Consider the following 27,851-nt stretch of genomic DNA (forward strand, 5'->3'; position numbering starts at 1 on the left):
CCACTGAGCTAATCCAGGAGGACATGTTTCATGTCCTGAGGTTCTCAAGCTGTGTGAATGTGTACATGTGCCCACATATTCGTAACATGATGTCTAAAACAACGCCCCTATAAACTCTGCCTTTCATTTCCAGGCAGTCTTGAGGGCCAAATGCTGGCTTCCAGGCCTCATTCCTGGGTCCTCAGGACTCTCCTTAGGTTAGGCAATAAACCCAGCCGAGACCATGGTCCTCTCCACAGGCCACTCCTCTCGCTGGTTCTCCTTCTCGTCCTCTTCAGGTGGTTGTGCCTGCCAATAGTGCATCCTTTAACTGTAATAATGTCTCTTGTTTCCATCACTGGAGAATGAAGAGGGCATGTCTCTTGAAGTGCTATTTTTCTAGAAAAAGAGGTGAAGGAACACCATAAATATTTCCCTCGTTCTCTTGCAATGGCAATGGCACCCACCTAAGAGGTGCCGGAATTGAGATCTGGTGAGTTCCGGCTGAAAAAAGGCCCTGCCAGCAACCCTGTGTAGTAGGTTCATCTGAGAGTGAGTGAGTGAGTGAGTGAGTGAGTGAGTGAGTGAGTGAGTGGCCCAAGGTCTCCTGTGGCTGAGGGGGGATCTGGTTTGTTGTCTCCCTGCTTGCTGCAGAACTACAGCATTCCTTGCATTTCAGGGGGCTGGACTAGATAAACCTTAGGGTCGCTTCCAACTCCACAATTCTATGATGCTAAGTTTTGTGGGTCTTTAAAAGGCTGGCCGTTGCACAAACTCTATTGGGCTGCTGTTGTGAATAAGGCGTTAAGCATTATAACTAACCCCTTTTGAGGTTCTAAATAAATGTTTGTGTTAAACTTTGAAGCACTGCAAGGGTGTGAGCGTTGGGGTCACCATATTTCAAAAAGTAAAACTCCTGACACCCACAAAGTTGTTTCAGAAACCCACGCAAATTGTTAAGCTTTTCGAGTGATTTTAAGCTTTTTGAGTTGTTTCCATTGCTTTTTCCATCGCGTTGCCATCCATCTGGGTTTTACCTGACATTTTGCTGATATTTTAAAAAGTGAAAATCCATACACCAAAATTTCCCCGTTTTCAACACCCGAATACTGGATGCCATTTTCGACATCCAAATCCTAGATATGTCTGGGGAAACCTGTACGTTTTGCAGCCCTAGTGTGCTGTCCAACTGAATTCAATTGCTAGGAGGCAGGCATTATACCTGAGCTGTAGGTGTGTTGCCTATGTTAATCCCCTTTGTGTGTGTGTGTGTGCATGTGCATGTGTGTGTGCGCTCTCCATCATCATGTATATAAATGCAAAAGTAACACTGAGCATGTAAACATTCCTCTTTAACCAGGCCTTTGGCTGATTGCCATCTAGTGCCCTTTTAAAATGTGTTGGTGTGGGGTTTTTGTGTTATTGGGTTGTTTTTGTTTTCATTATATATTTTGTGGTTTTATGTTGTGACCGCGGTGTACACATTTCAATAATAATAATAATAATAATAATAATAATAATAATAGACTAGACCCACCCCCGGGACTGGCAGAGTTAGTGTCCCTTTAACAGACAGGCAGAAATTCAGCAGATCAGCATAAGGATTTTGAGTGTTATTCATTAGAAGTCCATGGGATTTAAATTCCCACTTTTAACAGTTTAAGAGGGTTGCAGATTCCTGTGTGTGCTCTCATCAACTGGACTGGGATAGCATATGTGTAAGATTTCAGACCCGAGCACACTTGGATGAGCTTACAGTTTAAACCATGCACAGTTTGACCTATGCGTGTTTGCATAAAAATCTGTCCCACTGAGTGTTAGGAAAACATTATTTAAGAAACAGATAAAAGTTCCTGGAAGCTTTAAAGAGGGTTCCAGAATTTTTCTTTAGTGTGTAGGAGTGGCACTCTAGGCTTGATTGGTGTCAGCTGGAGGTGCAAAGAAAGGGAGGAAGTTGCAATTTCTGCACAAGTAAAGCACACGAATACACTGTTACACATACACTGTGACAACAAGATTGGAAGTAAGACAATGTGTGCTGCTGATACTGTGAGTTTTGCTGTGTCAGGATTGTTAATTACAGGACTGAGATTATACCGTGCTGGAGAGGTAAAGAAGGAATGTAAATAGCTTGTATATAAAGGTAACAAAAATGCTCGTGCAACCAGTCAAGCAATAAAGAAGCTCTTGACTCTGAATTTGAGTATGACTCCCGTTCTTGTCCTCTGCCTCCGGGGAAAACTCTGCTACAAACAGTAAGAAGTGGTTTTGCCGAGGTGCCACCACACAAGCAGAAAAGAGCAGCAGAAGTGTGTGGGCCATAACCTGTAATGCTGAGGCAGCTCAGCCAGCCCTCCCCTTTTCTCGTATTCCACCAGCAGTGTATGTATATGGGGGCACGGAGGGGAGGATGTCCCGGATGTCCCTATTTTCATCTGAGAACTCTTGGCAGCCATGAAATGCGTTCCACAGGTTGAAAAAGGTCCCCCGTTTCTGCTCAGGCTGCTTGGCCAACAGATCTTCACGAAAGCATTTCATTGTCATTTCTGCAAAAGAACAAACCGGCTCTTTGTAAGTCAGTAAGATATCTACGTAGGAATACAAATCCCTCTGGAGAAAAACCAAACCGAAAGCAGAGACGGACATGGAAAGGAAAGTTGTCCTCAGTGCCGAGTCACAGGAAGGAGTTCATTGCAAGAGGATCTTCACCAGCAGAAGCCATGACAAGGCCAGAAGAGGAAATCTCAGTGATGGGGGTGCCTTACTGGCTGGCTCACATTTACCATCTAGACTTGCAGAAGTAACTGCCCTCAAGGTACTCTTCAAATTTCGTGGCAAAGCATTTAGTTGTATAATATCGCAGTAAGTCTTGGTAGTGCAACCTTTCATGGTGATTCCAAACCCTCCTGCAGATGAAAAGGAAAGATGGGAGGTCAGGGGGGAGGGCACTATTCCCAGTATTCCCCAATGCAAGTTTGATTTGTCTCCCACCATGGTCAAATGGGCTAACAAAGTAAATAAAAAACAAAATAAAGATAAAAGCAAAATAAATAAATAAATAAATAAATAAAACTTTCAAAAATGTCCCACATTGTGATATATGAGGTGCATGTGGAGCCATGTCTGTTAATTTCAATGAATATACTATGAGTAAGACTAGTCTTGGATATAACCCATTGATGGGGATGTTCCTATGGATTGAAACAGTATAGGACAAAGAATGTTCTTCTTCCTGGAAGAAGATTGGAAGAAATTTAAAGACTATTTACAGAAATATTGCAAAATCAATGAATGTTAGAATGATGTTGGATAGAAATTAAGTGGTTTCCAGCTGTAATGCTTTAAGAATATGGAAGAAGGGTATAATTAGGTAAAAAATAATAATAATAACTAAAATGGTGTTGGATTGGAAATAAGTGGTATTGGTAACAAAGTTAATAAGAATATGCAAAAATGAATTGATAATGTATGAAAATATTGAGTTATAAAATGTTAAGCTATAGAGACAAGATAAATGAAAGAGGGTAAGGATTTGCTGATTTGATTATTTAAATGGGAATACAAGAAGGGGAGGTGTGAGGAAGTCAAAGAAACAAGCAAACGAGTTTTATGTTATGAAAAATAATTGTTTTTAATTTTTCTTGTTGTTTCTGTATGTTTTATTTATCTTTTTATTTTTTATTTTTTCTCTTGTATTGTGTTTTTGTATATGTGTCTTTGTAAAATCTTAATAAATATTTCTTAAAAAAAAAAAGAAGAATGTTCTTCTTCCAGGCGCCACTCATGTCGACCTCAAGTGTAGCCATTTTTCTGGCATAGATTTAGGGTGAAAATGTATTTAACCTGGCAAAGGACAGTCCTCTATTTGAAGGTCTATCAGAAGCTCTAAGAGACAAGCTCTGTTTATGGGCCTGTCTGGTCTCCAAAGCTCCTGATGAAGTATTGCTCTAGATATTGTGGGATAATAATATTATTATATTATATAATCAGCATCATCTTTAAAAGAAAATAAAAAAAAACACGTTTGGAGGGTGGCAACAAGAAAACAGGTCTTTTCTGTGGTGGTTCCTTGACTGTGGAATGCCCTCCCCAGTTAGGCTCACCTGCCACCATCAGGCAGGCAAAAACATTATTCTTTTCTAGGCCTTTGGTCATTAAATAATCTATGGCCTGCTAAAGCTTGGGGGCCTGTTGTTGTTGTTACAGTCATACCTTGGAAGTCAAACGGAGTCTGTTCGACTTCCAAAACGTTCGGAAACCAAAGTGCAGCTTCTGATTGGCTGCAGGAGCCAATTGGAAGCCGCAGAAGCTGCGCCGGACGTTTGGCTTCTGAAAATCATTTCAAAACAGGAACACTCACTTCCGCTTTTCAATCGTCTGGGAGCCGATTTGTTCGGGAGCCACGGAGTTCGGGATTCAAGGTATGGCTGTCTTATTATTATGCTGCTTGTTACTATGTTTTTTGTTATATCTGAAATTCCTGAACTTGCTTTTCAATTCAAATGCATCTCCCAGACTGATTGTGCACTTTTCTGGTTTGGTAAAGTGTTTTAAATGGGGTAAAAAAACATGCAGAAAAGGTGCTTACAAAATATGCTTCTGACAGATGAATTCATTGGAAAGCATGGGTGTCTCCAACTAAACTTGGCTCAGAGCACACCCACTGAAATTAACAGACCCAAGTTAGCCCTGCCCATTAATTTCAACCGGTCAACGCTATGATTAACATCAGCTAAAACCCAGCATACGTTACCTAAAAAGTGCACATTTCAAATAAAAAATTAACAAAAAATGCATTAAAAAACACAAACAGCTAGATAGAACAGGGTGGAATTAGACCCTTATGACAGAGGGCCAGCAAGACCATAATGCAACAGAATTTGCCAGAAGAGCATAACAAATCAGAATTACCAGCTTTGATGCTAGCATCCAGACAGTGGTCCTCTATTCCTGTACATTTTGTCTCCTTTGTAGGGCACGTAGGAGTCAGCGAATAGCAGGCTGGGCATGTTTTCCCATTGACCTTTTTCATCATTGGAGGCACTGAAATAAAGCAAAGAGGCAGTGTATACTCACGCATTCCTCTCTATCCTCCATCCAGGCAAGCCAAGAGACATTATCACAATTTAAGGACCACAGATCTCGCCAACCAAAAACATTCAAGGGGATTGTGGAGTAGGACTGCTGTTGGGTGTGGCCTGGAGAGACGGTGGAAGGCCGAGGAGGGAGTGTGATCTAGGCTAGTGTACTTCAACCTTGGGTTCCCAGATGTTGTGGGACCAGAACTCCCATCTTCCCTGACCTTTGGTTGCTCTGATGAGGGATGATGGGAACTGTAGTTCAACAACACCTGAGGACCAAAGTCAGAAAACCTTGGTCTAGAGAGAATGCACGGACCAGATAGAGAGGCCCAGAGGGGACACAATTGGCTCCCAGATATGATGTTGCCCTCCACTGTGCTGCACAGTGGCAAATGATAAATCTGTGATTCAGGAGCGCCCTGATGAAATCAGTGGCACAGCCTGACCTCTGGGGCATAGAATGAGGTGGGGGAATGGAAGAAAAAAACTATACCCACACTGAGCTGAATCAGATGAGCACTCAGCACCCTCACAGCAGATAGTCATTCCTCTGGAGGTAAACATCTTGCCCAGATTTACATAAAATGGTCCCAAACTGCAGACTAGAGCTGGTGCACAGCCTTTCAGGATCCTCTGATATGATTTTCCAGCTGCAGAGAATGAAAGAATATCATATGAATTTAGGGCAGCCTTCCACATCATGAGGCTCTCCTGGTTTTGCTGGGCTACAGCTCCCCTCAGCCCCAGAGAGCCCAGTGAAGACTCAGAAATGACAGGAACATCTAGAGGAAGGGACACTGGTCCTTCACCACAGAGTTACGGTATCTCAGACTTCAGGAGATTGGGAAAGAGAGATTTATTTTTTTAAAAAATAATATTTATTAGAGTTTCAAACAAATCACAAAAATGAAAAAAAAATAACAAAACAAAAAGGAATAAAAAAATACAAAATACAAAGAAGTAAAACCAATTAAAAACAAGTCAATCCTTCCATGTCTTATCTTTCATTTGCTTGTTTCCCTGACCTCCTCACACCTCCCTTTTTTGTATTCTAGTTCAATAGTTGTTTCAGCAAATCCTTACCATTTTTTCCTTTATTTTAATAGTTTATCTTAATATATTGTAACTTTACATTCTCACCTGTTAACAATCCATTTTTACATACCCCTTTGTAACATTACTGCTAAAACCACATAATTTCATTCCAACATCCTTCTAACATTCCTCAATTTTACAATATTTCTGTAGATAATCTTTAATTTCTTCCAGTCTTCTTCTACCGACTCTTCTCCCTGGTCTCGGATTCTGCCAGTCATTTCCGCCAGTTCCATATAGTCCATCAGCTTCATCTGCCATTCTTCCCGGGTGGGTAAATCTTGTGTCTTCCAATACTTTGCGATGAGTATTCTTGCTGCTGTTGTTGCATACATAAAGAGAGTTCTATCCTTCTTTGGCGGGAAAGAGAGATTTTTTGCTTGGGAAGCTAGAGGCTGTGTGCCTCAGATGTTTTTGACTATGACATACCCTCCAACATTTCTCTGATGAAAACAGGGACGTCCTATTCCATAACAACAACAACTTTATTATTTATATCCTGCCCATCTGACTGGGTTGCCCCAGCCACTCTGGAGGGATTCCAACATCCATAAAAACATAATAAAGCATAAAATAAAACATAAAAATATACCCTCCAACATTTATCCAATGAAAATAGGGACGTCCTAAGAAAAAGCGGGACATTCAGGGATCAAATCAGAAACTGGGACTGTCTCTGGAAAATAGGGACACCTGGAGGGTCTTCAATGAGTTTTTGATCCATATCAGCCTGTTAGCACCGCCAATAATAATAATTTATTCTATATTAATAATTTATTATATGCCGCCCATCTGACTGCCACTTAAGGCAGCTTCCAACCAATTAAAACACAGTTAAGACATCAATATATATATTGATATGCCTTTTGCAAAATCTATGCCTGGACTGCATTTGGTGGAGATCCTTCTCACTCACCTATTGTGCTTTCACTAAAAGCGACAAAACAGGTGTCGTCATCAGCGCCGCACTTTGTCATGCTGCCCTTGCAGCTGGCGCCTGCTGCTGTGCACATTTCACACTCCAGTGAGCCACCTGTAGAAGAGAAAATGAAAGGTTTCCTAAGCGGTGTCCAGGTGCAGACACCGGTCTGCAAAAAGGGGTCAGGAGCTCACAAACGTGGGTCAAGCGCAACATGGTTCCTGCCCTATGCAATGCCACACTCACCATCTTGAAGTCAGTATATTGGTTTCCAGCTCAGTCCAGGGGCGCCAAATTGCCCCCCAACTAGAAGGGGCCCAGCAATGTGTGACATCATACGCACATCATGTGCCACTCCACACATCCTGGCGCACGCATGACGGAGACAGGGGATGGAGTGGGCAGAGGGCAATCTTCAACCTCCATGTGTTCTGCCCCCACCCGGCATGTGAGTGTTGGTATCAAAAAAAGGGAGGCCCCTCAGTACTGGGGGGACTCAGCCCCCTACTCACAAATATTGAGGGGGCTGAAGCGCCTTCCACCTCCTATAGTTGGTGCCCCTGCCTCAGTCAGCGCTTCCAAAATCAACAGCTAAGATCTGGTTTACTCCCAGGTATCCCACTGCAACACACACCAGCTCACCTGGAGTTAGAAGTACAGAGAAGAGAAAAAGTCCCAAGGCAGCAGGCATGGTTCGTGAGAAGAAATGCGCAGCGGAAGCATGTGCAAAAAGCTTGGTTCCTCGTGAAGCCATTTTTTCAGCCCGCTGTCTGCATAATTAATAAATCAAAAGCCAGATTGGAAGCATGTATGATTTTTTTAAAAAAATGTCCTGATTTCTCAGTACAGTGAGATGCTAGAATCTGGACACCATAGATATAAACCCTCCTCTCCCGTGAATATTCTGAGAAATTCATGGGATAACAGAGGGATCTCATCTGGTGATGAGGCAAACACGTATTAGCAAGGTTGGGAAGCTAATTCATCCTCGACCCAGTATACCTGAAGGAGTATCTTCACCCCCATCATTCATCCCGGACACTGAGGTCCAGCTCCAAGGGCCTTCTGATGGTTCACTCACTGCAAGAAGTGAGGTTGCAGGGAACCAGGCAGAGGGCCTTCTTGGTAGTGGTGCCCCGCTCTGTGGAATATCCTCCCATCAGATGTCAAGGAAATAAATAACTATCTGGTTTTAGAAGACATCTGAAGGCAGCCCTGTTTAAGGAAGTTTTTAATGACTGATGTTTTAATGTATTTTTAATCTCTTGTTTGAAGCTGCCCAGAGTGGCTGGGGAAACCCAGCCAGATGGGCGGGATATAAGCAATAAATTATTATTACTATTACTACTACTACTACTACTACTACTATTATTATTATTATTATTATTATCATCATCATCATCATCATCATCATCATCATCATCATCTGCCCTCACAGTTCAACAAAAAGCTTTCTTTGCTCCAAACTTGATTATAAACCAGGAGTCAGAAACCTTTTTCAGCCGTGGGCCGGTCCACTGTCCCTCAGACCATGTGGTGGGCTGGACTATATTTTGAAAAAAATAATGAACGAATTCCTATGCCCCACAAATAACCCAAAGATGCATTTTAAATAAAAGGGAACATTCTACTCATGTAAAAACACGCTGATTCCCGGACAGTCTGCGGGCCGGATTGAGAAGGCGATTGGGCCACATCTGGTCCCCAGGCCTTAGGTTGCCTACCCCTGTTATGAACCAAAGCAAGGAGGGAGGGGTTAAAATTCAAGGCAGAGAGGCTGTAAGGCCCACCTCATATTTAACCAGGATCCTCCCACCCCCATGTAGAGCTGTGCCGTTCATGTTCCTCAACTTGTACACAAGGTCACTTTGCACATGTGCTGGGTGTGTGGCCAGTGGGGTCCATAACTGTCAGATGCGTTGATCGTGTTGTGGCCTGTGCACCCTGACAAATCCTTCACACATGCTTTCAATGCAGGCATTGGGAATGCATATGTCTCCACATGTTGAATTCCAACCCCCATAGCCCCTGGCCCAGATCAGAAACGTGACCCAATGGTACATCTACTCACCAACCCCCCTGTCACCCCCTTGTGTTAACCCCCTAGAGCTCCCCCTTTTCAAATATCCCGCTGTACCAGACCTCTGCTATGGTTTAAAGCTGCAATTCCTCGCCGTTGCCCTCCATCCCCGCTGGACTCAAACTTCTGCTGTCCTTTAAAACCATCACTTTCCCACTGTCCGTATGCTTCGCTTCTCACCCGCATGCTATGGCTACTGCTGCTGTTCAACGCGTCTTCTCTTCTGCTCCCCTGGCCCACCCTGACTTCATCCAAATCCGCGATTGTGATGCAGCACTGCAAATCCTCCAATGGGGGCTGCGTGATAACAGCCTTCATTTTTTATGTACATAGGAAGTTTCACTGAACTTGGAGGAGTGGAGAGAGTTTCTTGCTTCTTGCTGGATATCAGAGGGCAGGTTGCCTGGGCTAATGGTGTGGTTCACACAGCTGGCTTTGTATTTTGACTAGTTTCTCCTATGTGAACCTACCTAGTTATTAAGATTGGGCTAAGTTACAGCATAAAATGTGTAGAAGACACTCTTCACAAAGGTCTGCCTGGCGCCAGCCAGATTTCCTTTTTGGTACCGTGTGTGTGTGTGTGTACACCCATTCACACCCCTATATATTTGTTTTCTGCTGCAGCCTTTTTGTGCCTTTGTATTATGGCTAGACTAACTGCTTGCCAAATGTTTTATCTGTTAAATCAAGTGCTTTTTTCGGGAGGGACGCAGCGGTATGTATACCCCTAAACATTTTGTGAATCTACATGTGTACCTTTGTCTATTTACTGTATTTATTTTTCTAAATTTGAACTATAAAATGGTGATTTTCTTGAGTCAAAATAAGAGTACCCCTAAACTTTTTTATTATTTTTATTTTTAGACAAAGGTACTGGTTAAATTATATTATATATGTATCTTGCAAGCTTCTAGGGCAGTGGTTCCCAATTAGCTAATTACTGAAGCCCTTCTATTTTTCAAAAGCCAAGCCATGGAACTTCAACTTTTGGAAATTTTGCTAACTCGATGGTGGTAGTTACCTCTGCAAAGCATTTTTTTGGGCAAAATATGGAGTAGCCCCTTATACGCAAAAGATTTTAGGTGTACTAAAAAAAATTTTTTTAAAAATTGTGAGATTACAATGCAAAAATGACAAAAAATTAGTTGGGAGAGGAAGGCATGGAATGGGCCCCCCCGGACCCCTAATTGGAAACCACTGCTCTAGGAGATGTGGCTGAAGAAAGGAAAATAAATGTTTGAACAAATAAAAACATAACATAATGATATTTTAAAAAATTTATTAGGCACCGCATATGCACTAGGACTCTATATCTATCTCCTCCCCACAATTCTCCCCATAATGTAAAGAAGGGAGTTTCAGGGGGTTGGACTAAATGACCCTTGGGGTCCCTTCCAACTCTACCATTCTATGATTCTACGTGAAGAGTTGCACCGGTGATCAATGCTAGTGCTGCATAAAGTCACTCTCTTCAAAGAAGGAGGAAAAGGTGAATCCAGAAACCTACAGGCCAGTTCACTAGATGTCAGTCTGGGCAAACCTATCCTACAGATTATTAAGCCATCAGTGAACATCTAGAAAATATATAAATTCACAGCTAAGTCAGTAGTAGAGCTATGCCCTGGATGCTGCTAGAACTTGAGCCAAATCTGGAAGACTTGAGATCCCCTCTCACACAGCTTCTCCTTACCCAGTCCCCTCCTGATCACATAAGTAATTGGAGGCTGGGACAAGCAACAGTGGTATTGTAGTGACTTAGATGGATGGTGTGAATGTGACTTTGTGGGTCTAGAGCTCCATAATGGATGGGATACGTGACTTACCACAAGCTGCTATGGTCTGCTGGCTGGGTGCTCCTTGGTGAGATTGTCTTCTCCTGGCTGCTAAAGGTCGCTTACGGCACACCTATCCTAGAATACCCTGACTTATGAAGGACCTGAAGGCTTTGGAATGATGTGCAAGAAATATTTGTGTTTCAAATTACATATGCTAATACCAGGAACTTTGATTTTCTTCTGCTTGCTCCACTCATGCAGCGCTTAAGGTCTGTACATATACAAATAAATAAATAAATAAATAAATGTGGGTATACAAAGTTTGGTTGTGTAAAACGGCTCAAAATGAATAAATAAATCTGTGAACTGCCCTGAGACCTTCAGGTATAGGGCGGTATATAAATTCAATAAATAAAAAACACACGAAAGGGCACAGAAGATAAGGACCAAACATAGAACAATAAAATGAAACTAAATAATGGTTTGGGAGGAACAGAATGATGTGGGTAGAACCAACGTACAGAAACCACACATTATCTATGTAGGCCACTTCCTGGTTCATGTGGAGATTGGGATAGATGAATCTGTACATTTCAATTTCTCTGTTTCTCATTTTTTTTGCCCCCACACCCATAATGAAGACTCGAGAGACATTGTATAGAATAGCCATATTTATTAAATAGCAAACAAAAAGATCTGCAAGAAAATTCAGTTACATTGTGAGGTGGAATTCAAATCAGCTGTTGGGGGAAAGAAAAAAATTGCTACGCGCGTATTTGTAACATGCTGTCTAAAAGTGCACCATGGGTGTAGCCAGGATTTTTGTTGGATGGGGGCAGGACTTGGGGGGGGGGGCAGAACTGACGTGATTGGTCAGTTAGTTAAGTATTTCTATTGTTTTACTTGATCTAGGGGGCCAGCTTCCCTCCTGCCCCCCCCCCGGCTACGCCCATGAAGAGCACGCTTAAAAACTCTGACTTTCATTTCCAATCAGGCTTGAGGGCCAAATACAAGCCTCCTGGCCTCCTTCTCAGGTCATCAGGACTCTCCCTCGACCATACACTCAGCTGATGGTCTACTCCACAGGCCACACCTCTCATTGGTTCTGCTATTTCTCTTCCTCAGTCAGCTGTCCTGTCCAATGGTGTATCCTTTAACTGTAATAATGCCTCTTGTTGTTGGATATTCTCTCTGTGTGTGAGAGAATTATTTGTTCCAGAAACAGAGAAAAATAGAGAAGTTTCAAGAAGCAGCAGAAGGCTGAGATTGTTTTGTCTATGCCAGGACATTTTCTGTGGGATCTTTTTCTTTGGACACGTGCAGTATGACAGGAAGCACTGATAACAATGGTTTTGTGTAACTTTTTGTAACTTGTGAGTCTCTTGATTGCGCCTTGCGGTGAGAGGAGCAGAGAGTGAGTCTTGGCCTCTTGTTGGACTCTAAGCCTGCCTTGACTATGGCAGTGGTGAATGTCTGTATATCTTTGCTACCAATATGCTTTTATGCCTGTCAAGTAAACCTCTACACTTGACTGAATCTTTAAGGCATCCATGAGTGTTTATTGCCTACTTTGTGTACCTTCAACCCCAAAGATGCTTCCAAGGAAGGAGCTGCATTGAGATGTAACTCTGCTGCGTATGGATACTGACACACACACGTGCAGCAAAAGTGATGCCAGACCAAATTCTTCTAAATCATCCATCAGAGGTTGATGGATTGGTCCAACACTTGTTTCCATCATTGGAGAACGAAGAGGGTGTGTCTCTATGTGTAGAAACTCCTGACATTTGCATGGTTGGAAGGTGGCCTTTGTTCCAGAACCATTTGTCCTTGGTCTTGACCATCACTATTTCATTCTCATTTCTTAAAAAAATGAACTGACTCTTTGTGAGTCTCTTAGATATCTATGGATACAAACCCCTCTGAAAAAACAAACAAATTGAAACTAGAGTAGGACATGGAAAGGAAAGTCATCCTCCGTGCCAAGTCATGGAAAAGGGTTTATTACAAGAGGATCTTCACCAGCAGAAGCCATGACAAGGCCAGAAGGGGAAATCTCGATGATGGAGGTGCCTTATTGGCTTCTGTACATTTGCCATCTATCATTCCAGATGCAGATTCCTTGAATGTATTCTTAACATTTTGTGTTAAAGCATCGCAGTAACTCTTGGTAGTGCAACCTTTCATAGTGATTTTAATCGTTCCTGGAGATGAAAAGGAAATATGGGGAGTCAGGGGGCCCACTATTCCCAAAAATTACCTCACACAAACAAGTTTGAATTGGCTCTCAACCTTACATTGGCCTGGCCAAACTAACAAAATAAAATAAAAATGGCAAAGCAAAAAGGTGCATGTGTAGCCATGTCCATTAATGTCAACGATTCTACTCTAAGACTAGTCTTGTATATAACCCATTGATGGGGATGTTCCTATGAGTTGAAGTCATATATTACAAAGAATAAATGTTTTCCTCCCAAGTGCCACTCACATCTTCCCCAGTTGTAGCCATTCTACAGTGGTACCTCAGGTTACAGATGCTTCAGGTTACAGACTCCACTAACCTGGAAGTTGTACCTCGGGTTAAGAACTTTACCTCAGGATGAGAACAGAAATCACGTGGTGGCAGCGTGGCAGCAGCGGGAGGCCCCATTAGCTAAAGTGGTACCTCAGGTTAAGAACAGTTCTTAATCTGAAAGAACAGACCTCCAGAACGAATTAAGTTCTTAACCCAAGGTACCACTATACTGGGATATGTGCAGGGTGACCCTGTATTTGACCTTGTAAAGGACAGTCCTCTATTTGAAAGCCTATCTGAGAAATCCTTTGTTTGATGGCTTGTCTGGTCTCCAATGCTCCTGATGAAGCATTGCTCCAGATATTGTGGGATAATAATACTATTATATCATATAATCAGCACCACCAGCCTGAACTCACCAGAGTCCCTGCACCTCTCAAGTGCCATTATTGCCATTATAGGAGAACAAGGGTGCACCATGAGTTCTAGCACCTCTTTTACTTGAAAATTAGCACTGATATGATGCAAAGTTGCTTAAACCTTCAGTTTTCCAAGCAACTTATAAAAAAAGCAACTCTTAAAAAAAGAAAAAAGGTCTCTTAAAAAGGGGGGGGGGGGAGAAAAACATCACATTTGGAGGGTGGCAACAACATTTCTGTGGTGGCTCCCTAACTGTGGAATGCTTTCCCCAGAGCAGCTCACCTGGCACCATCACTACATGTATTTGGGCAGTAGGCAAAAACATTCCTCTTTACCAGGCCTTTGGCTATTAAGTAATCTATGGCCTACTAAAGCTTGGGTGGGGGACGGGGGGACGGGGATGACTGCCATTGCTCCAGATATTTTTGGATGATGATAATGCTGTTGTTGATGATGATGATGATCCCCAAGCCAACTTCATTTTGCATGGTTGGATCACTCCAGTCTCACAAAGTGCCTCGGAGCTGCTGCCACTTCTGGGCGCCTCTGTTCACCCTTGGCACCCCGCTCCCAATGGAAAAGCACGCTCCGCCGCTGGACTGAGTGCTAGCAAGACCAAAATGGAACAGAATTTCCATTGCTCAGCCAATCCCTCCCCAAAATCCCAAGAACATAAATCAGAAATACCACTTTTGACGCTAAGATCCAGACATTGGTCCTCAGCTCCTGTACATTCTGCCACATCTGAAGAAGAGCATGGGCTTAAAATAGAATAGCAGGCTGGGCATTTTTTCCCATTGACTGTGTTGTTTACTGGAGGCACTGGAAAAAAAGGCAAAGAGACAGTGTACACTCACGCATTCCCCTCTATCCTCTATCCAGGGAGGCAGGAGACGTTATCACAATTTAAGGACCACAGATCTCGCCAGCCAAAAACATTCAAGGGGATTGTGGAATATGACTGCTGTTGGGAGAGTTGGGGCACTCTGGTGTACTTCAACTTTGGGTTCCCAGATGTTGTGGGAGCAGAACTCCTATCTTCCCTGACCCTTGCTTGCTCTGACAAGGGAAGATGGGAGCTGCAGTTCAACAACATCTGGGGGCCATAAGTCAGAGAGCGTTGGTAGATTGAGAGGTCTGGAGGGCCACAATAGGCTCCCAGACATAATGGTTCCCTCCACTGTGCTGCACGGTGGCAAATGACTGATCTGTGATTCAGAACTCCACCATTGAAATCTATGGCACAACCTGACCTCTGGGGCACAGAATGAGGTGGTGGAAGAAATAATACACTCACATGGAACAGAAATGGATGAGCAGTTAGCACCCTTGCAGCAGACAGCCATTCCTCTGGAAGTAAACATTTTGCCCAAATTTATGGAATATGGTCCCTGTCCGCAGGCCCTAGTAGATGAACAGCCTTTCACTATATTTTGAGTTGATATCTGATCTGTAGAGAATGAAAGAAAAAGGTAAGCATTTAGGACGGCCTTCCACAACACGGTTCCCTCCTGGTGTTGCTGAGCTACAACTCCCCCCAGCCCCAGAGAGCCCAATGAAGACTCAGAAATGACAGGGACTGGAGTCCAGCAACATCTGGAAGGACATTGGGGCTTGATCCCAGATTTAAGATAGCTCAGCTCCAGGGGGCAGAGCTTTCAGCTTGGAAAGCTAGATGCAGTGTGTTCTAAATGATTTTGACTATGATTCTCTGATCCCTATCAGCCCCAGTTAGCTATCAGGAAGCTGTCAGGCATGCCAACTCCCCAGGGACACAAGTGCTCTAGACCCCACAACATTTTAATGGGGGCACAGGGCACCCACAAAGTGTAGTGGCCGTGCGCACATGCCCCCACCAGTCAGTTGATGAATTGAATGACTCCCAATAAGGCATCTTGATATGCCTTTTACAAACCTCTGGCCTAGACTGCATTTGGTGGGCATCCTTCTCACTCACCTACTTTGCTTTCAGTAAGAGAGACAGCACAGGTGTCTTCATTGGCACTGCAATTCATCAGCTTGCCACTGCAGCTGTCGCTTAGCGCTATGCAGGTTTCACACTCCAGTGAGTCACCTGTAGAAGAGAAGGTAAAAGTTTTCAAAAGCAGAGCCCATGTGCAGACGTCATTCTAAGTCATCCGCCTGTGAAAAGGGTTGGATCGCACAAACATGGGTCAAGTGCAACACTGATCCTGCTCTATGTAGTGTGACACTCACCAGCTTATAGGCGATATTTTGGTTTCCACCCCAGTCAGCCCTTCCGAAATCAGTGCCTTGGATCTGGTTTACTCCCAGGTATCCCACTGCAGCACACATCACCCCAGAACATTACAGCTGCTTACCTGGAGTAAGAAGCACAGAGAAGAGAAGAAGTCCCAAGAGAACCGGCATGGTGTGTGAAAAGAAATGTGCAGCGGGAGCACATGCAAAAAGTTTGCTTCCTTGTGAAGCCATTTTTTCCCCAGCCTGGTGTCTGCAGAATAAATAAATAAAAATCCAGATTGGAAACATGCACATTTTTTTAAAAAACAAACAAACAAACACACCACCAAATTTCTCAGTACAGTGAGATGCTGGAATCTGGACACCATTGATACGAGCCTTCCTTTCGCATGACTCTTCTGAGAAATTCATGGGATAACAGAGGGATCTTATCTTAGCACATATTATTAGCAGGGTTGGGAAGCTAATCTACCCCTGCCCCCCACAGTTCGGCAAAAAAACTTTATTCCAAACTTGATTATAAAGCAAAACAGGGAGGGATTCAGGGCACAGAGGTTGTAAGGCTCACCTCATATTTAACACACTCATGTAGAGCTGAGACATAGCTGTCAGGTGAGTGAATCATGGTGGGGTAGGATTACACTGCACACCCGGACAGCTCACACATGCTTCTCAAGAGCCTTCCCCAGCAGGGGAACCCAACTGTTCTCTTCCAGGTGGGAGATACTGGACAGATGCTGCATCTTTTTGTTTCCTCCTCCTGCCCACAAAGCTACAATCTCTGAATTCCCTGCGAAGAGGGATTGACTGTTCAACCAAGTTGGAAACGAGAGCCCTGGCAGGGCTTAGTACCCTTAACAAACTACAGCTTCCATAATTATTCGGGGGAACCCCTAACTGTTCAAAGTGCTGTCCTTAGTGCATTAAGTGGATGGTGTGAATGTAATCTAAGAGCTTGCAGGTCTCGAGCTCCATAATTGTTGGGAAATGTGACTTACCTTGAGTTGTGAAGAACTGAAGGGCGGGCGCTCCTCAGTGAGAATGTTTTCTTCTGGCTGCTAAAACTCACTTCTGGCACCTTTGCTCCTGTATATGTGGGCTTATGAGGAAGGCGGCGGCAGCAGTAGCATGACGCAAGATATAGATTAGATTATCATATCACTTCTGCAAATTTGATTTCCACCATAACTGCACCATCTGCTTGCAACTGAAGTTAGATCCATTTAGACATGGGACCTTTGGTCACCATACTTGTGCTTCCTGAGTTTTCGTTTGGGGTGTATCATCAAAGTTCTGTGGGTCAAAGCAGCTCAGACACAGCCCCACAATGGCACAGAAGATAAGGGCCAAGTATAAAACACTAAAATAGAAACAGAAAACAGTGTAGCTGGGGGGGGGGGGATAGAATGGAGTTCTTGGAACCAAAGGACAGAAATCTTTTTTTTTATATTGTTATAAGGTGTTTTTTGGTGGTGACAGATTCCCCAAAGTTCTTAAATGTATCAAATGCATGGAGATGTTGAAACTGGCAAAGTGCTAAAATACAGGTGAGACCAGTTTTCTGGGACCAGGAAGCCATTTGGCAAAGGGGCCTAGTAAGAGACAGGGAGAAAAGTGATCCATATAACTAGGGCTGTGTGCTGGAGAGCAACTTATTGATATTAATGGATATGGATCTATTAGTTATTATTGTATTTTAATATTTTGTTGGAAGCTGCCCCGAGTGGCTGGGGAAACCCAGCCAGATGGGTGGGGTATAAATAATAAATTATTATTATGATTATTACAACCCAAAACGTTGCATTCCCTTAATATTCTGCAGGTGCATTCTCAGAGTTCAATTCAGAAGGCAAATATGTATGGAGGGGTGGAATCTGCACTGCTGCTCTCTTTCCCTGTAATAAATGCAACAAAATCCAACGGGGGGGGGGGGGCTGCTGGAGATGATCACTAGATGTTGGAAGGTCTGAAGCAGAGACCCTATTCTGCACAAAGATTGGTGTTTAGAACTTTGCACCACAAGTGTTCCAAATCATGGGGTGTGGAGGCCATGTCTATGGAACAATTCCTCCACTTAGAGACCTTCAACCCCCCCCCCCACCTGCTGATAAGGGGGAGATGATGTGATGCAGCAAAGGTGGCAAAGTCAGTCAGTGAGCACCAACCATACCTTCTTTCTCACAGATGAGAAGCAAAAGCCTGAACAGAGCTTCGGTATACAGAGGGGACACTGGAATTTGATTGCCTTTTTGTTAATTTACTGTTTCAATTTTCCTACAGCTTCATGGTGGATGTCAGCTGCCCTGGTGATCTCACTCAAGGAGGAAGAGTACATTTACCATTTATTAAATGTAGTTATCACTTAAAAAAAAAGTTTTAGCGTGACTTCAAAGATTTAAAATACGAAATTTTCGTAAGATCTTCTTCTTCGGCAATCACTCGTTGCCAAGTAAGATTGTCTTCTACGAATATGGTCTTAACGGTGTGTCCGTAAGTGGCCATGGAGGCCAAATCTGGATCCACACATCCTTCCACATAAGATCAGAGGGCAATGGAAACATGCATAATACTAACAGTGTTCAATGATAATATAGCAAGAACAATATCTAGATCTGGATCCAGATCTAGACAGACAGACAGACACATATAAAACCTTCCCATGCTGCAAAAAGATGAAAACCAAAATCACATTAGAATCACATCATGTATGTCATCAGTGACTGTGCTGGATGTGAGCAGACTGCTCCTCTGTCAAGCTGAACAATGGTGGAGGAATATCACTCCAGCCCGCTCTTCTGCCATTGGGCCAAGAAAAGAGGGGGGCAGGGAGGATGCAATCCCTGTATGCCTTCTCCTATTATCTCTTCTTCTGTGTTGGAGCACAATTCAAAGTGTTTGTGATGCTTACCTTTAAAGCCCTAGCGAACTGGAGGCCTGGGTACAGTTCCTATACCAGCCTGCCCAGGAACTGATGGAAAGAGGGAAATTTGTAGAAAGTGGAGTTCCCCAAAGATAGGTATTGGGACCTGTGCTTTTTAACTTGTTCATAAACAACATGGAGTTAAGAGAGAGCAGTGAGGTGGCCAAGATTGCGAAGTGCTCCAAAAGGACTTCTCCAAACCGTAAAATGGCAAAAGATTCCTGCATTGCAGGGGGTTGGACTAGATGACCCTTGCAGCCCCTTCCAACTCTACAATTCTATGATTCTTTAATGGCAAATGAAATTCAGCGTAAACAAATGTAATGTGATGCACGATGGGGCAAGATATCTTAATTTCACAAATACTTTTAAGGGGTCTGAACTGCCATCATTCAAATTTCAGATACAGTGGTACCTTGGGTTACAGACGCTTCATGTTACAGATGCTTCAGGTTATAGACTCCACTAACCCAGAAATAGTACCTCGGGTTAAGAACTTTGCTTCAGGATGAGAACAGAAATCGCTCGGCTGCGGTGTGGCAACAGAGGGAGGCCCCATTAGCTAAAGTGGTACCTCAGGTTAAGAACAGTTTCAGGTTAAGAACGGACCTCCGGAAGAATTAAGTTCTTAACCTGAGGTATCATTGTACTGCATGCAGTTGTGGTTGCCTCAGCTAAAGAGAGAGAGGATATTGTAGACTTTGAAAAGATTCGGAAAATGGCAATCAAACTGGGCAAGGGGACAAGGGGATAGACTGAGGGGGTGGGAATGCTGTAGTACTTAGGACTTAGTTAAGACTTAGTTTAGATATAATGTGAGTAAGAGGCCACATGATAGAAGTTTGTAGAATTATGCATGGCGTGAAGAAATCAGATAGAGAAATGTTTCTCTCCCTCTCTCGTAACTCTACAATTCATGGTCTTCCAATGACAACAAATGTTGGAAGATTCAGGACAGAGAAAATAAAGTATGTCTTCAAGCATCACATTAAGCTGTGAGACTTTTTGCCACAGTGATGGCCACCAACCTAGATGGCCTTAAAAGAGGATTAGACAAATTCAATGTAATAGAGGAATCTTTGTCCATTTTCTGCTGTGTGAAGTTCTTTATTAGGCATAAAGGACAAATGTATAAAGGCATTTTTAATGAATGCACATCCTGAATCTATGCAGAAGGTACAGCTCATCTCAATAGTGGAAAACATCAGGTCTCTTCATGTACTAGACACGTAAATGGGTTCACATGTGCACCTTGTAAAAATAGTCCTCTATTTACGTGGGCTGTCAGGTGGGCCCACCCATGAAGCAAGATGAGGTAACCGCCTTGCGCAGCGGCAGCCCACAGCCGTCATCACCCATGGAGAAGTGGCACTGGCAGCAGTACCAGTTTCTGGAGAGATCTTGCAGGATGTCACCCACTGAGATTTTGGTGAGATCTCATGAGCTCTCTCTGGAAGCCGGTGCTGCTGGCAGTGGTTCGCAAGTGCTGCCATGCAACACAGGGAAGGGACACCTCAGCGGGAGAGTGGGGCAGCAGCAGGGAAGGGTGGTACATTTCCGTTTCACCTCAAGTGGCGAAACAGGACATGCCATTCCTGGCTAGAGGACAGCCCTCTGTTTGCAAAAGTCCTCTGTTTCATTGGCTATACAGGAAGAAGCCGTTGTTCCACAAACTTTTGCTGTTGGCCCTCAGAAGGTCAACATGAGGGAATGCATCCCTCAGGCTGAAAAGGTTTCCTGCTCCTCGGCCAACCGATCTTCACTACAGAACTTCATTTTTTTTTATAAAAAAAGATGATTTCTAATTCAGTAGAATTTCTTTTTAATTCAATAGAACAGCTAGGAATACAAATCCCTCTGGAAAATGACAAATTGAAAGTAAAGAAGGACATTAAAAGGAAGGTCTTTCTCAGGACTGAGTCACAGGAAGGTCTTCATCACCAGAAGATCTTCACCAGCAGAAGCCATGACAGGGGAACTCATAATGATGGAGGTGCCTTATCTGCTGGTTCACATTTACCAACTACAGATCCAAAAATGTTGGCTGGGCCGAAATTTTTTTCTAAAGTAGCACAGAAAGACTTGGTAGTGCAACCTCTTATGATGAAGTCAGACCATCCTGGAGCTGAAAAGCAAAGATGGGAGATCAGGGGTCCACTCTTCCCAGTAATCACCACCCCAAATAAGTTTGTCTCCCACCATTGCCATGGGTCAAGGTGACTAGTAAAATAAAGAAAAAGCAAAGCAAAAAAGAACAAAAGGACAACACACATTGTTAAATTATTATTGATTAGATTTTCCCCAACACTGGCAAAAAAGGCCTCCTCTGAGAAGGACCTTTGGATATAACCCATTGATGTGGATATTGCTGCAACCACCCCAATGCATTGGCATATATGTAATGTCCTCTATTAGAAGGGCTATCAGAAGCAGCCCACTTTTTAAGATGTCTTCTTTGAAGGCCTGTCAAGTCTACAATGTTCCTGATATGGCATTTGTCCATTATTATCCCCATTTGTGGGGATGATGATGATGGGACATTTTAGTTGTTTGCACCAGCAGCTCCTCAAGCTACTTACAAGTTGTTCTAAAGCTTGAAAAACTATTATGTTTTACCATAAAATGGAAAACAGCACCCATAAGAGCCTCAAACATTTTGCAACATACTAGGAATAAAACTACATCAGCTCAGTCCATCAAAAGTTTGAGGAAATGTAAGTTTTTGCCTGGCACCAAAAAGGTGCCAACAAAGGGACAGGGTAGACCTTGCGACAGAGAGCATTTCTCAGTCAGAAAAGGCTCTTTTCCCCTATTGCCACCCTCCAAGCTTCTCTCAGAGGTGTGACCTGGAGAAGGGCCTCAGAAGATCCGAGCATTCAGCTAAGTTCGTGTCAGGAGAGGTGCTCAAGAAGTCACTGGGGTCCTAATCATAATGGTGACACCCCGGTATTGGGTCTGTGAGCCACCATTTTAATTTCACACAATGCTGAAGCTGGCAAGACTGCAGGTAAAATCAATTATCATGCCAGGAGAAAGAACCACAAAATCAGTGGTAGGAGAGAAATTCATTTGGTCCACTTTTCATAATAGAGCCACCCAAACTGCTGCACCCAGACTTAGATTTCAGTTACAATGCATCTCCCAGACGGATTGGGCCCTTCTCTGGATTTTGTAAGGTGCTTTCAATGTGAGGAAAGCATGCACAAAATGTGCAAACAAAATGTGCTTCTTACTGGTGAATTCATTGAAAAGCATGTGTTGTTTCCAAGTGAATTCTACTCAGAGTACACTTTAGCCATACCCATTAATTTCAATTAGTCTATGCTATGCTCATGGCCAGCCCACACATGGGGCAAGGTGAGGCAACCACCTCAGGGGGGCAAGAATCCACAGAGGCGTCAGATCCCCATGCAGATCTTTATTGCCCACTTATTCCTGATGTAGATCATCACTCGCATCTTATTCCTTGGTGGGGAGGCAAATGCCATTCTGCGGTTTGTCTCAGGTGCCAAAATGTCTTGGGCCAGCCCTGGCTACCATTAACATCAGCTACAACTCTGCAAACCTTACACAAAGGGTGCACATTTCATGTAAAAAGTGAACCTGAAATGGATTTAAAATGCAGACAACTGGACAGAGCAGGATGGAACAGATCCCTCTGATGGAATGCCAGCAAGACTTAAAATGGGACAGAATTGGCTGCTACGCCAATTACTTTTCAGAATCGGAAGAGCATATCAAATCAGAATTACCACTTTTGAGGATTCCATCCAGGCAGTAGTCCTCTGCCCCTGTACATTCTGCCAGCTCTGAAGAGCAGGGGCCCATTAGAGACAAGCAGGCTGGGCATTTTTTCCCATTGGCCGTGTTGTTTATTGGGGGCACTGAAAAAAGCAAAGACGCAGTATAAGAAAAGGGGAAGAATTGTACTCGTACGCACACTGTCACACAACCTGGCCCCTGGGGCAGAGAGCAGGAAAAGAGGATGGGAGCAAAACTATACCTACCTTGAGGAGAAACAGATGCACAGTCACGCCCCTCACAGCAGACAGCCTTTCCTCTGGCAATAAACATCTTGCCCAAATTCAGATAAAATGGTGCGAGTCCACAGGCGTGAGTGGATAGACAGCCTTTTATTATTTCCTGACTTGTTACTTCAGCTGCAGAGAAGGCATAAGGTAAGTACTTAAGCCAGCCTTCCACAACATGGGGTTGGCTGGGCTACCAACGCCCATCAGCCCTAGCGAGCACAGTGAAGGGTAAGAAACATCTGGGAGTTATGATGGGGTGGAAAGTTCACAAGCTATGAAGGACTTGCTCACGCATTTATTGACTGCTGCATGAATTATTATAGCTAGGAAGTGGAAGGGGCAAGCAGAAGATAAAACAGAAGAATGTTATAAAGAGGTGTGAGGTATAGCTATTAATGATAAATTAACATGTATCATTGAGGTAAGATGCGGAATATGCAGGAGAAATGATTTTGAGGAGATACGAAAAGGGGTCAAACCATCACAAGAGGTGTTGAAATTTTGGGAGGCTGGATAGTTATAATGGAATGGTCTTGGTGGTGGAGTGCACATTTTTATTTTTATTTATTTATTATCATTACTCTGCCAAAATAATAATAAAAAATCTGTTCCATAGAAGAAGAAGAAGAAGAAGAAGAAGAAGAAGAAGAAGAAGAAGAAGAGGAGGAGGAGGAGTTTGGATTTGATATCCCGCTTTATCACTACCCGAAGGAGTCTCAAAGCGGCTAACATTCTCCTTTCCCTTCCTCCCCCACAACAAACACTCTGTGAGGTGAGTGGGGCTGAGAGACTTCAAAGAAGTGTGACTGGCCCAAGGTCACCCAGCAGCTGCATGTGGAGGAGCGGAAACGTGAACCCGGTTCCCCAGATTACAAGACTATCGCTCTTAACCATTACACCACACTGGCTCTCCAAACATCTGGAAGGTCACCAATCCCTCATCTCAGAGTTAAGGTACCTCAGGTAGCAAGAGGCTGGGAAATGTAGCTTTCTGCTTGGAAACCTAGAGGCAGTGTGCTTCAGATGTTTTAAACCCGGCATGTCTAACAGGTCAATTATGATCTGTGAGTAGATCGCAGTCTCTTGGGAGTTGGACGTGCCTGCTTTAGAGTATAATCTCCATCATCAGAAGTCAGCGTTGCCAATGGTGGAGGATAATGGGAGTTGTAGTCCAGTGCATGTGGAGTCTAAGCAGTCACTACTGCAGGTAAATGGATGGATGGCCTGACTCTCAATAAGGCATCTTGATAGACCTTTTGCAAGAGGTAGAGGTCCTTCTCACTCACCTACTGTAGCTTCCACAAAAGCGACAGAGCAGGTGACTTCATGAGCACTACAACGCTCCATAGTGCCATTACAGTTGCCATCTAACCCTAGGCAGGTTTCACACTCTAATGAGTCACCTGTGGATGGGAAGATAAAAGATTTCTTTAGAAGGGTCCATGCACAGACATCTCTCTACGTTACCTGTCCACTGGATCCCAGAAAAGTTGGTCAAGTGCAACACTGTTCTATGCCTTCCCCAATGTAATGCAACGTTCAACAAGAATGAAGGAGATATAGTGGTTTCCAATCCCAGTCAACTCTTCCAAAATTTCCAACTTGGATCATCCACCACCCCTAGAAGATTACTACTGCTTACCTGGAGTTAGATAGTACAACCCGTGCAGCACGATGGCGAGAAATATTCACACAGTTGTTCAAGAATAATTTTACATCATTTATAATAATAATAATAATTTATTATTTATACCCCGCCCATCTGGCTGGGCCTCCCCAGCCACTCTGGGCGGCTTCCATAGAAACCAAAAATACAGTAAAATATCACACGTTAAAAACTTCCCTGAACAGGGTTGCCTTAAGATGTCTTCTGAATGTCAGGTAGTTGTTTATCGCTTTGACATTTGCTGGAAGGGCGTTCCACAGGGAGGGCGCCACTACCGAGAAGGCCCTCTGCCTGGTTCCCTGTAGCTTTGCTTCTCTCAATGAGGGAACCGCCTGAAGGCCCTCGGCGCTAGACCTCAGCGTCCGGGCAGAACGATGGGGGTGGAGACACTCCTTCAGGTATACTGGACCGAGGCCGTTTAGGGCTTTAAAGGTCAGCACCAACACTTTGAATTGTGCATTTATCAAATATGTGAGAAAGAGACAATTACTTGCAAAGTGCCATGAAAACTTCCAAACTACATAAAATAAAGTGAACTTGCAATATCTGATTTCACTAGATTCTTACAAATTCTTGACTCAGTTTTTCATTTTTTCTTGTTTTTAAATAAATTCAAGAAAATTCAAGAAAAAGGTGAGTTCAACGTTGTTCCCGGTGGCTTTAAGGTGCTGATGAACCAGCATATGGAGTTATAAAGAAGACAGGGTGCCGCCCAGAGTGGCTGAGAAAACTCAGCCAGATGGGCAGGGTATAAATAAATAAATAAATAATAATATTAATAATAATAATAATAATAATAATAATAATAATAATTCTATCCCTGTTTCGCCCTAGCAGTCCATACAGTTGAGAGGATGCTGTTCCGCCCCTGGTGGGGCCAATTTGTTGGGATTGGCGGATAGCACACTCCCTGAGCACAATTTTCTGGGTGTCTTCAGTTGTCTCATGCCGTTGATGCATCTACTAGTGCTGAATATCGTTGAAGAGACAATTTCTTGGCTTAAGCATAAAAGACTGAATAGCTTACTCCCAAGCATCCCACTACAACACACACCGGTGCTAGAAGATTACGACTGCTTACCTGGGGTTAGAAGCGCAGAGAAGAGAAGAAGTCCCAAGGGAACCGGCATGGCACTGGGGAAGAAGTGCGCAGTGGGAATGAGCTCAAAAAGTTTCAGGTTTTTTGTGAAGCAATTATTTTAGCCTGCTGTTTGCAATAAATAAATAAATCACGAGAGGAAGCATGTATGATTTTTTTTTAAAAAAACAAATCTCTCAGTACAATGAGATGTCTGTCACTTCCTGCTGGGGTCTGGGCTCCATCAACACAAATTCCCCTCCCCTCTGAGTTCTGTTAGAAATTCATGGGGTGGCACAGGGATCTTGTGTGGGGATGAGCCAAACACATATTGCGGGTGTTGGAAAGCTCATTGCCCATCTCAGGAAAAAGCTTGTTCTATCCCAGACTTATTTATAAGCCAAAGCAAGGAGGGAAGGGTTAAAAATCAAGACAGAGAGACTATAGGACTCGCCTCCTGTTTATTTGGGATCCCCCACCCCCATGTAGAACTGTGTCGTGTTTGTTCCTTGGGGTGTGCTACTTTCCTAGAACTCCACCAACCCATCAACACCAACCCAACCCATCTCTTTGCTCTGCCCATAAAACTACACTTCTCAGAAACCAGTGTGAAGAGGGTCGGATTGTTCAACCACCTTGGCAATTAGAGCTCTCGTATAGGAATAGGGTTTTCTCAACAACTCTCAGCACGCTTAATAAGGAGTCTTTGGGGGACCCAAGACTGCTTAAAGGGGCATCACAGTGCTTTAGATGGATGATGTGGATGCAACCTGAATGTGCTCGGGTCTGGAGCTCCAAAGTGGATGGCATATGTGACTTACCACAAGGACTGCAGACCAGGTGGTTATGTCCTCTCCTGGTTACCAAATTTCACTTGTGAAGCATTTGCTCAAGCATGCCCAGGCTTAAATAGAAGACGACGACTTTAGCATGACGCAAAAGAAAGATTAGCTTATCATTTATATCAATACCAATTTGATTTCCCCCATTCTCTCACCACCAACATACCACCCAAGTCTGAACAAAGAACAAGTTAGATATTTCACAATTCTGTCTCCTGACTCTGATTTTGGGTGCGCTAGCAAAGCCTCATTGTGCACAGCGGCTGAAACACTGTAGCAATTCAATGGCACAGAAGATAAGGACCAAACATAAAACAGTTAAATAAATGTTTAAATTTTTACTTTGGTTAAAAAAAATAATCTTGCACATGAAGGAAGACCCGAGTTAGAGAAGGCCTTGGAGCCAATTTTTGCTCTCTCAGCCCTACAGTCACTGGCTCAGATAACACACACCATATACTACAGCATTTGGTTGCAGGACCCTGCTTGCTACGCTTTTCTTTCTTATATACTAGCACATCAGCACAGACATACCACACCATTGTTCTGCATAGTAAGGTCACTTGGATTTGCCATCACTTATCAAATTCCATGTCCTTTCGTTCTGCAATTGAATGAATAAAGGGACAAGGGTGGCGCTATGGTCTAAACCACTGAGCCTCTTGGGCTTGCTAATCAGAAGATCAGCAATTCAAATCCCCACAACGGGGTGAGCTCCTGTTTCTCTGTTTCTCTGTCCCAGCTCCTGCCAACCTAGCAGTTTGAAAGCACGGCAAGCAGTTTGAAACATGCGGCGGGAAAGTAAACTGTGTTTCTGTGCGCTCTGGTTTCCATCACGGTGTCCCATTGGGCCAGAAGCAGTTTAGTCATGCTGTCTGTGGACAAATGCTGGCTCCCTTGGTCTGAAAGTGAGATGAGCACTGCAACCCCATAGTCTTCTTTGAATGGACTTAACTGTCCAGGGGTCCTTTACCTTTTTTTACCCAGTGCTTTTTTTTTCTAAAAAAAATATATTGAGGGGTACTCTCATTTTGACTCAAGAAAACCACCATTTTATAGTTCAAATTGGGGAAAATAAGTACAGCAAATGGACAAAAGTACAAAGATTCACAAAATGTTTAGGGGTATGCGCACCCCTGCATCCCCCCCAGAAAAAGCAATGTTTTTACCTAATTGAATAATCCCACAAACATCTAAATTCTCATTCTCTTCTGCAGCTTTGTTCAA

At 43.5% G+C, this 27,851-nt stretch overlaps 2 protein-coding genes and 2 long non-coding RNA genes across 11 annotated transcripts in view; 2 read left to right on the forward strand and 2 right to left on the reverse strand.

Annotated features, from left to right (window-relative positions):
• LOC310769270 overlaps nucleotides 1-27,851 on the forward strand; it is a 199,390-nt gene that overhangs the window by 111,817 nt on the left and 59,722 nt on the right. The gene's annotated exons all lie outside the window — the stretch shown is intronic.
• On the reverse strand, nucleotides 1,873-9,408 carry LOC310768911 (phospholipase A2 inhibitor and Ly6/PLAUR domain-containing protein-like). 5 transcript variants are annotated; one of them, XM_083627824.1, is made up of 7 exons: nucleotides 8,865-9,100; nucleotides 7,717-7,840; nucleotides 7,072-7,188; nucleotides 5,558-5,710; nucleotides 4,891-5,022; nucleotides 2,763-2,885; nucleotides 1,873-1,907 (listed from the first exon to the last, which is right to left on the reverse strand). In XM_083627824.1, the coding sequence occupies exons 1-7, from the start codon at nucleotides 8,913-8,915 to the stop codon at nucleotides 1,888-1,890; spliced, it is 720 nt and encodes a 239-aa protein (XP_083483950.1). In that variant the 5' UTR covers nucleotides 8,916-9,100; the 3' UTR covers nucleotides 1,873-1,887. The 5 variants fall into 5 exon arrangements, with proteins under 5 accessions (XP_083483950.1, XP_083483948.1, XP_083483947.1 ...); XM_083627822.1 differs by lacking the exons at nucleotides 1,873-1,907; nucleotides 8,865-9,100 and adding exons at nucleotides 2,098-2,525; nucleotides 9,304-9,408; XM_083627821.1 differs by lacking the exons at nucleotides 1,873-1,907; nucleotides 8,865-9,100 and adding exons at nucleotides 2,098-2,525; nucleotides 9,217-9,398.
• On the forward strand, nucleotides 10,218-13,027 carry LOC310769181. The gene is made up of 2 exons (XR_014551492.1): nucleotides 10,218-11,738; nucleotides 11,769-13,027. It is a non-coding gene; the product is annotated as an uncharacterized lncRNA (long non-coding RNA).
• On the reverse strand, nucleotides 11,583-27,830 carry LOC310768984 (phospholipase A2 inhibitor 25 kDa subunit-like). Of its 4 annotated transcripts, XM_083627989.1 has the most exons (7): nucleotides 27,164-27,830; nucleotides 26,604-26,686; nucleotides 25,786-25,838; nucleotides 24,325-24,441; nucleotides 23,015-23,167; nucleotides 22,760-22,891; nucleotides 20,094-21,132 (listed from the first exon to the last, which is right to left on the reverse strand). In XM_083627989.1, the coding sequence occupies exons 3-7, from the start codon at nucleotides 25,832-25,834 to the stop codon at nucleotides 20,987-20,989; spliced, it is 597 nt and encodes a 198-aa protein (XP_083484115.1). In that variant the 5' UTR covers nucleotides 25,835-25,838; nucleotides 26,604-26,686; nucleotides 27,164-27,830; the 3' UTR covers nucleotides 20,094-20,986. The 4 variants fall into 4 exon arrangements, with proteins under 4 accessions (XP_083484113.1, XP_083484112.1, XP_083484115.1 ...); XM_083627987.1 differs by lacking the exons at nucleotides 20,094-21,132; nucleotides 22,760-22,891; nucleotides 23,015-23,167; nucleotides 24,325-24,441; nucleotides 27,164-27,830 and adding exons at nucleotides 11,583-13,133; nucleotides 14,552-14,686; nucleotides 15,162-15,314; nucleotides 15,822-15,938 and having other exon boundaries at nucleotides 26,604-26,715; XM_083627986.1 differs by lacking the exons at nucleotides 20,094-21,132; nucleotides 22,760-22,891; nucleotides 23,015-23,167; ... (2 more) ...; nucleotides 26,604-26,686; nucleotides 27,164-27,830 and adding exons at nucleotides 11,583-13,133; nucleotides 14,552-14,686; nucleotides 15,162-15,314; ... (1 more) ...; nucleotides 16,207-16,337; nucleotides 17,086-17,260.

Source organism: Podarcis filfolensis (assembly GCF_964270895.1).
Source record: "Podarcis filfolensis genome assembly, chromosome: 8".
In the NCBI taxonomy this organism is placed as follows: Eukaryota; Metazoa; Chordata; class Lepidosauria; order Squamata; family Lacertidae; genus Podarcis; species Podarcis filfolensis.

Excerpts from the sequence above, each read along its gene's own strand:
- LOC310768984 (XM_083627986.1), bottom strand. The coding sequence starts at position 16,318 with ATGGCTTCACAAGGAAGCAAACTTTTTGCATGTGCTCCCGCTGCACAT. Across the intron at positions 15,315-15,821 it reads TCTTACTGAAAGCAAAGTAG|ATCAGATATCAACTCAAAAT; the intron begins GTGAGTGAGAAG and ends CATTCTCTACAG. Across the intron at positions 13,134-14,551 it reads GGATCTTAGCGTCAAAAGTG|GAACGATTAAAATCACTATG; the intron begins GTATTTCTGATT and ends TTTCATCTCCAG.
- LOC310768911 (XM_083627820.1), bottom strand. The coding sequence starts at position 8,915 with ATGAACGGCACAGCTCTACATGGGGGTGGGAGGATCCTGGTTAAATAT. Across the intron at positions 2,886-4,890 it reads GGATGCTAGCATCAAAGCTG|GAGGGTTTGGAATCACCATG; the intron begins GTAATTCTGATT and ends TTTCATCTGCAG. Across the intron at positions 2,526-2,762 it reads TACTTCTGCAAGTCTAGATG|AAATGACAATGAAATGCTTT; the intron begins GTAAATGTGAGC and ends GTTCTTTTGCAG.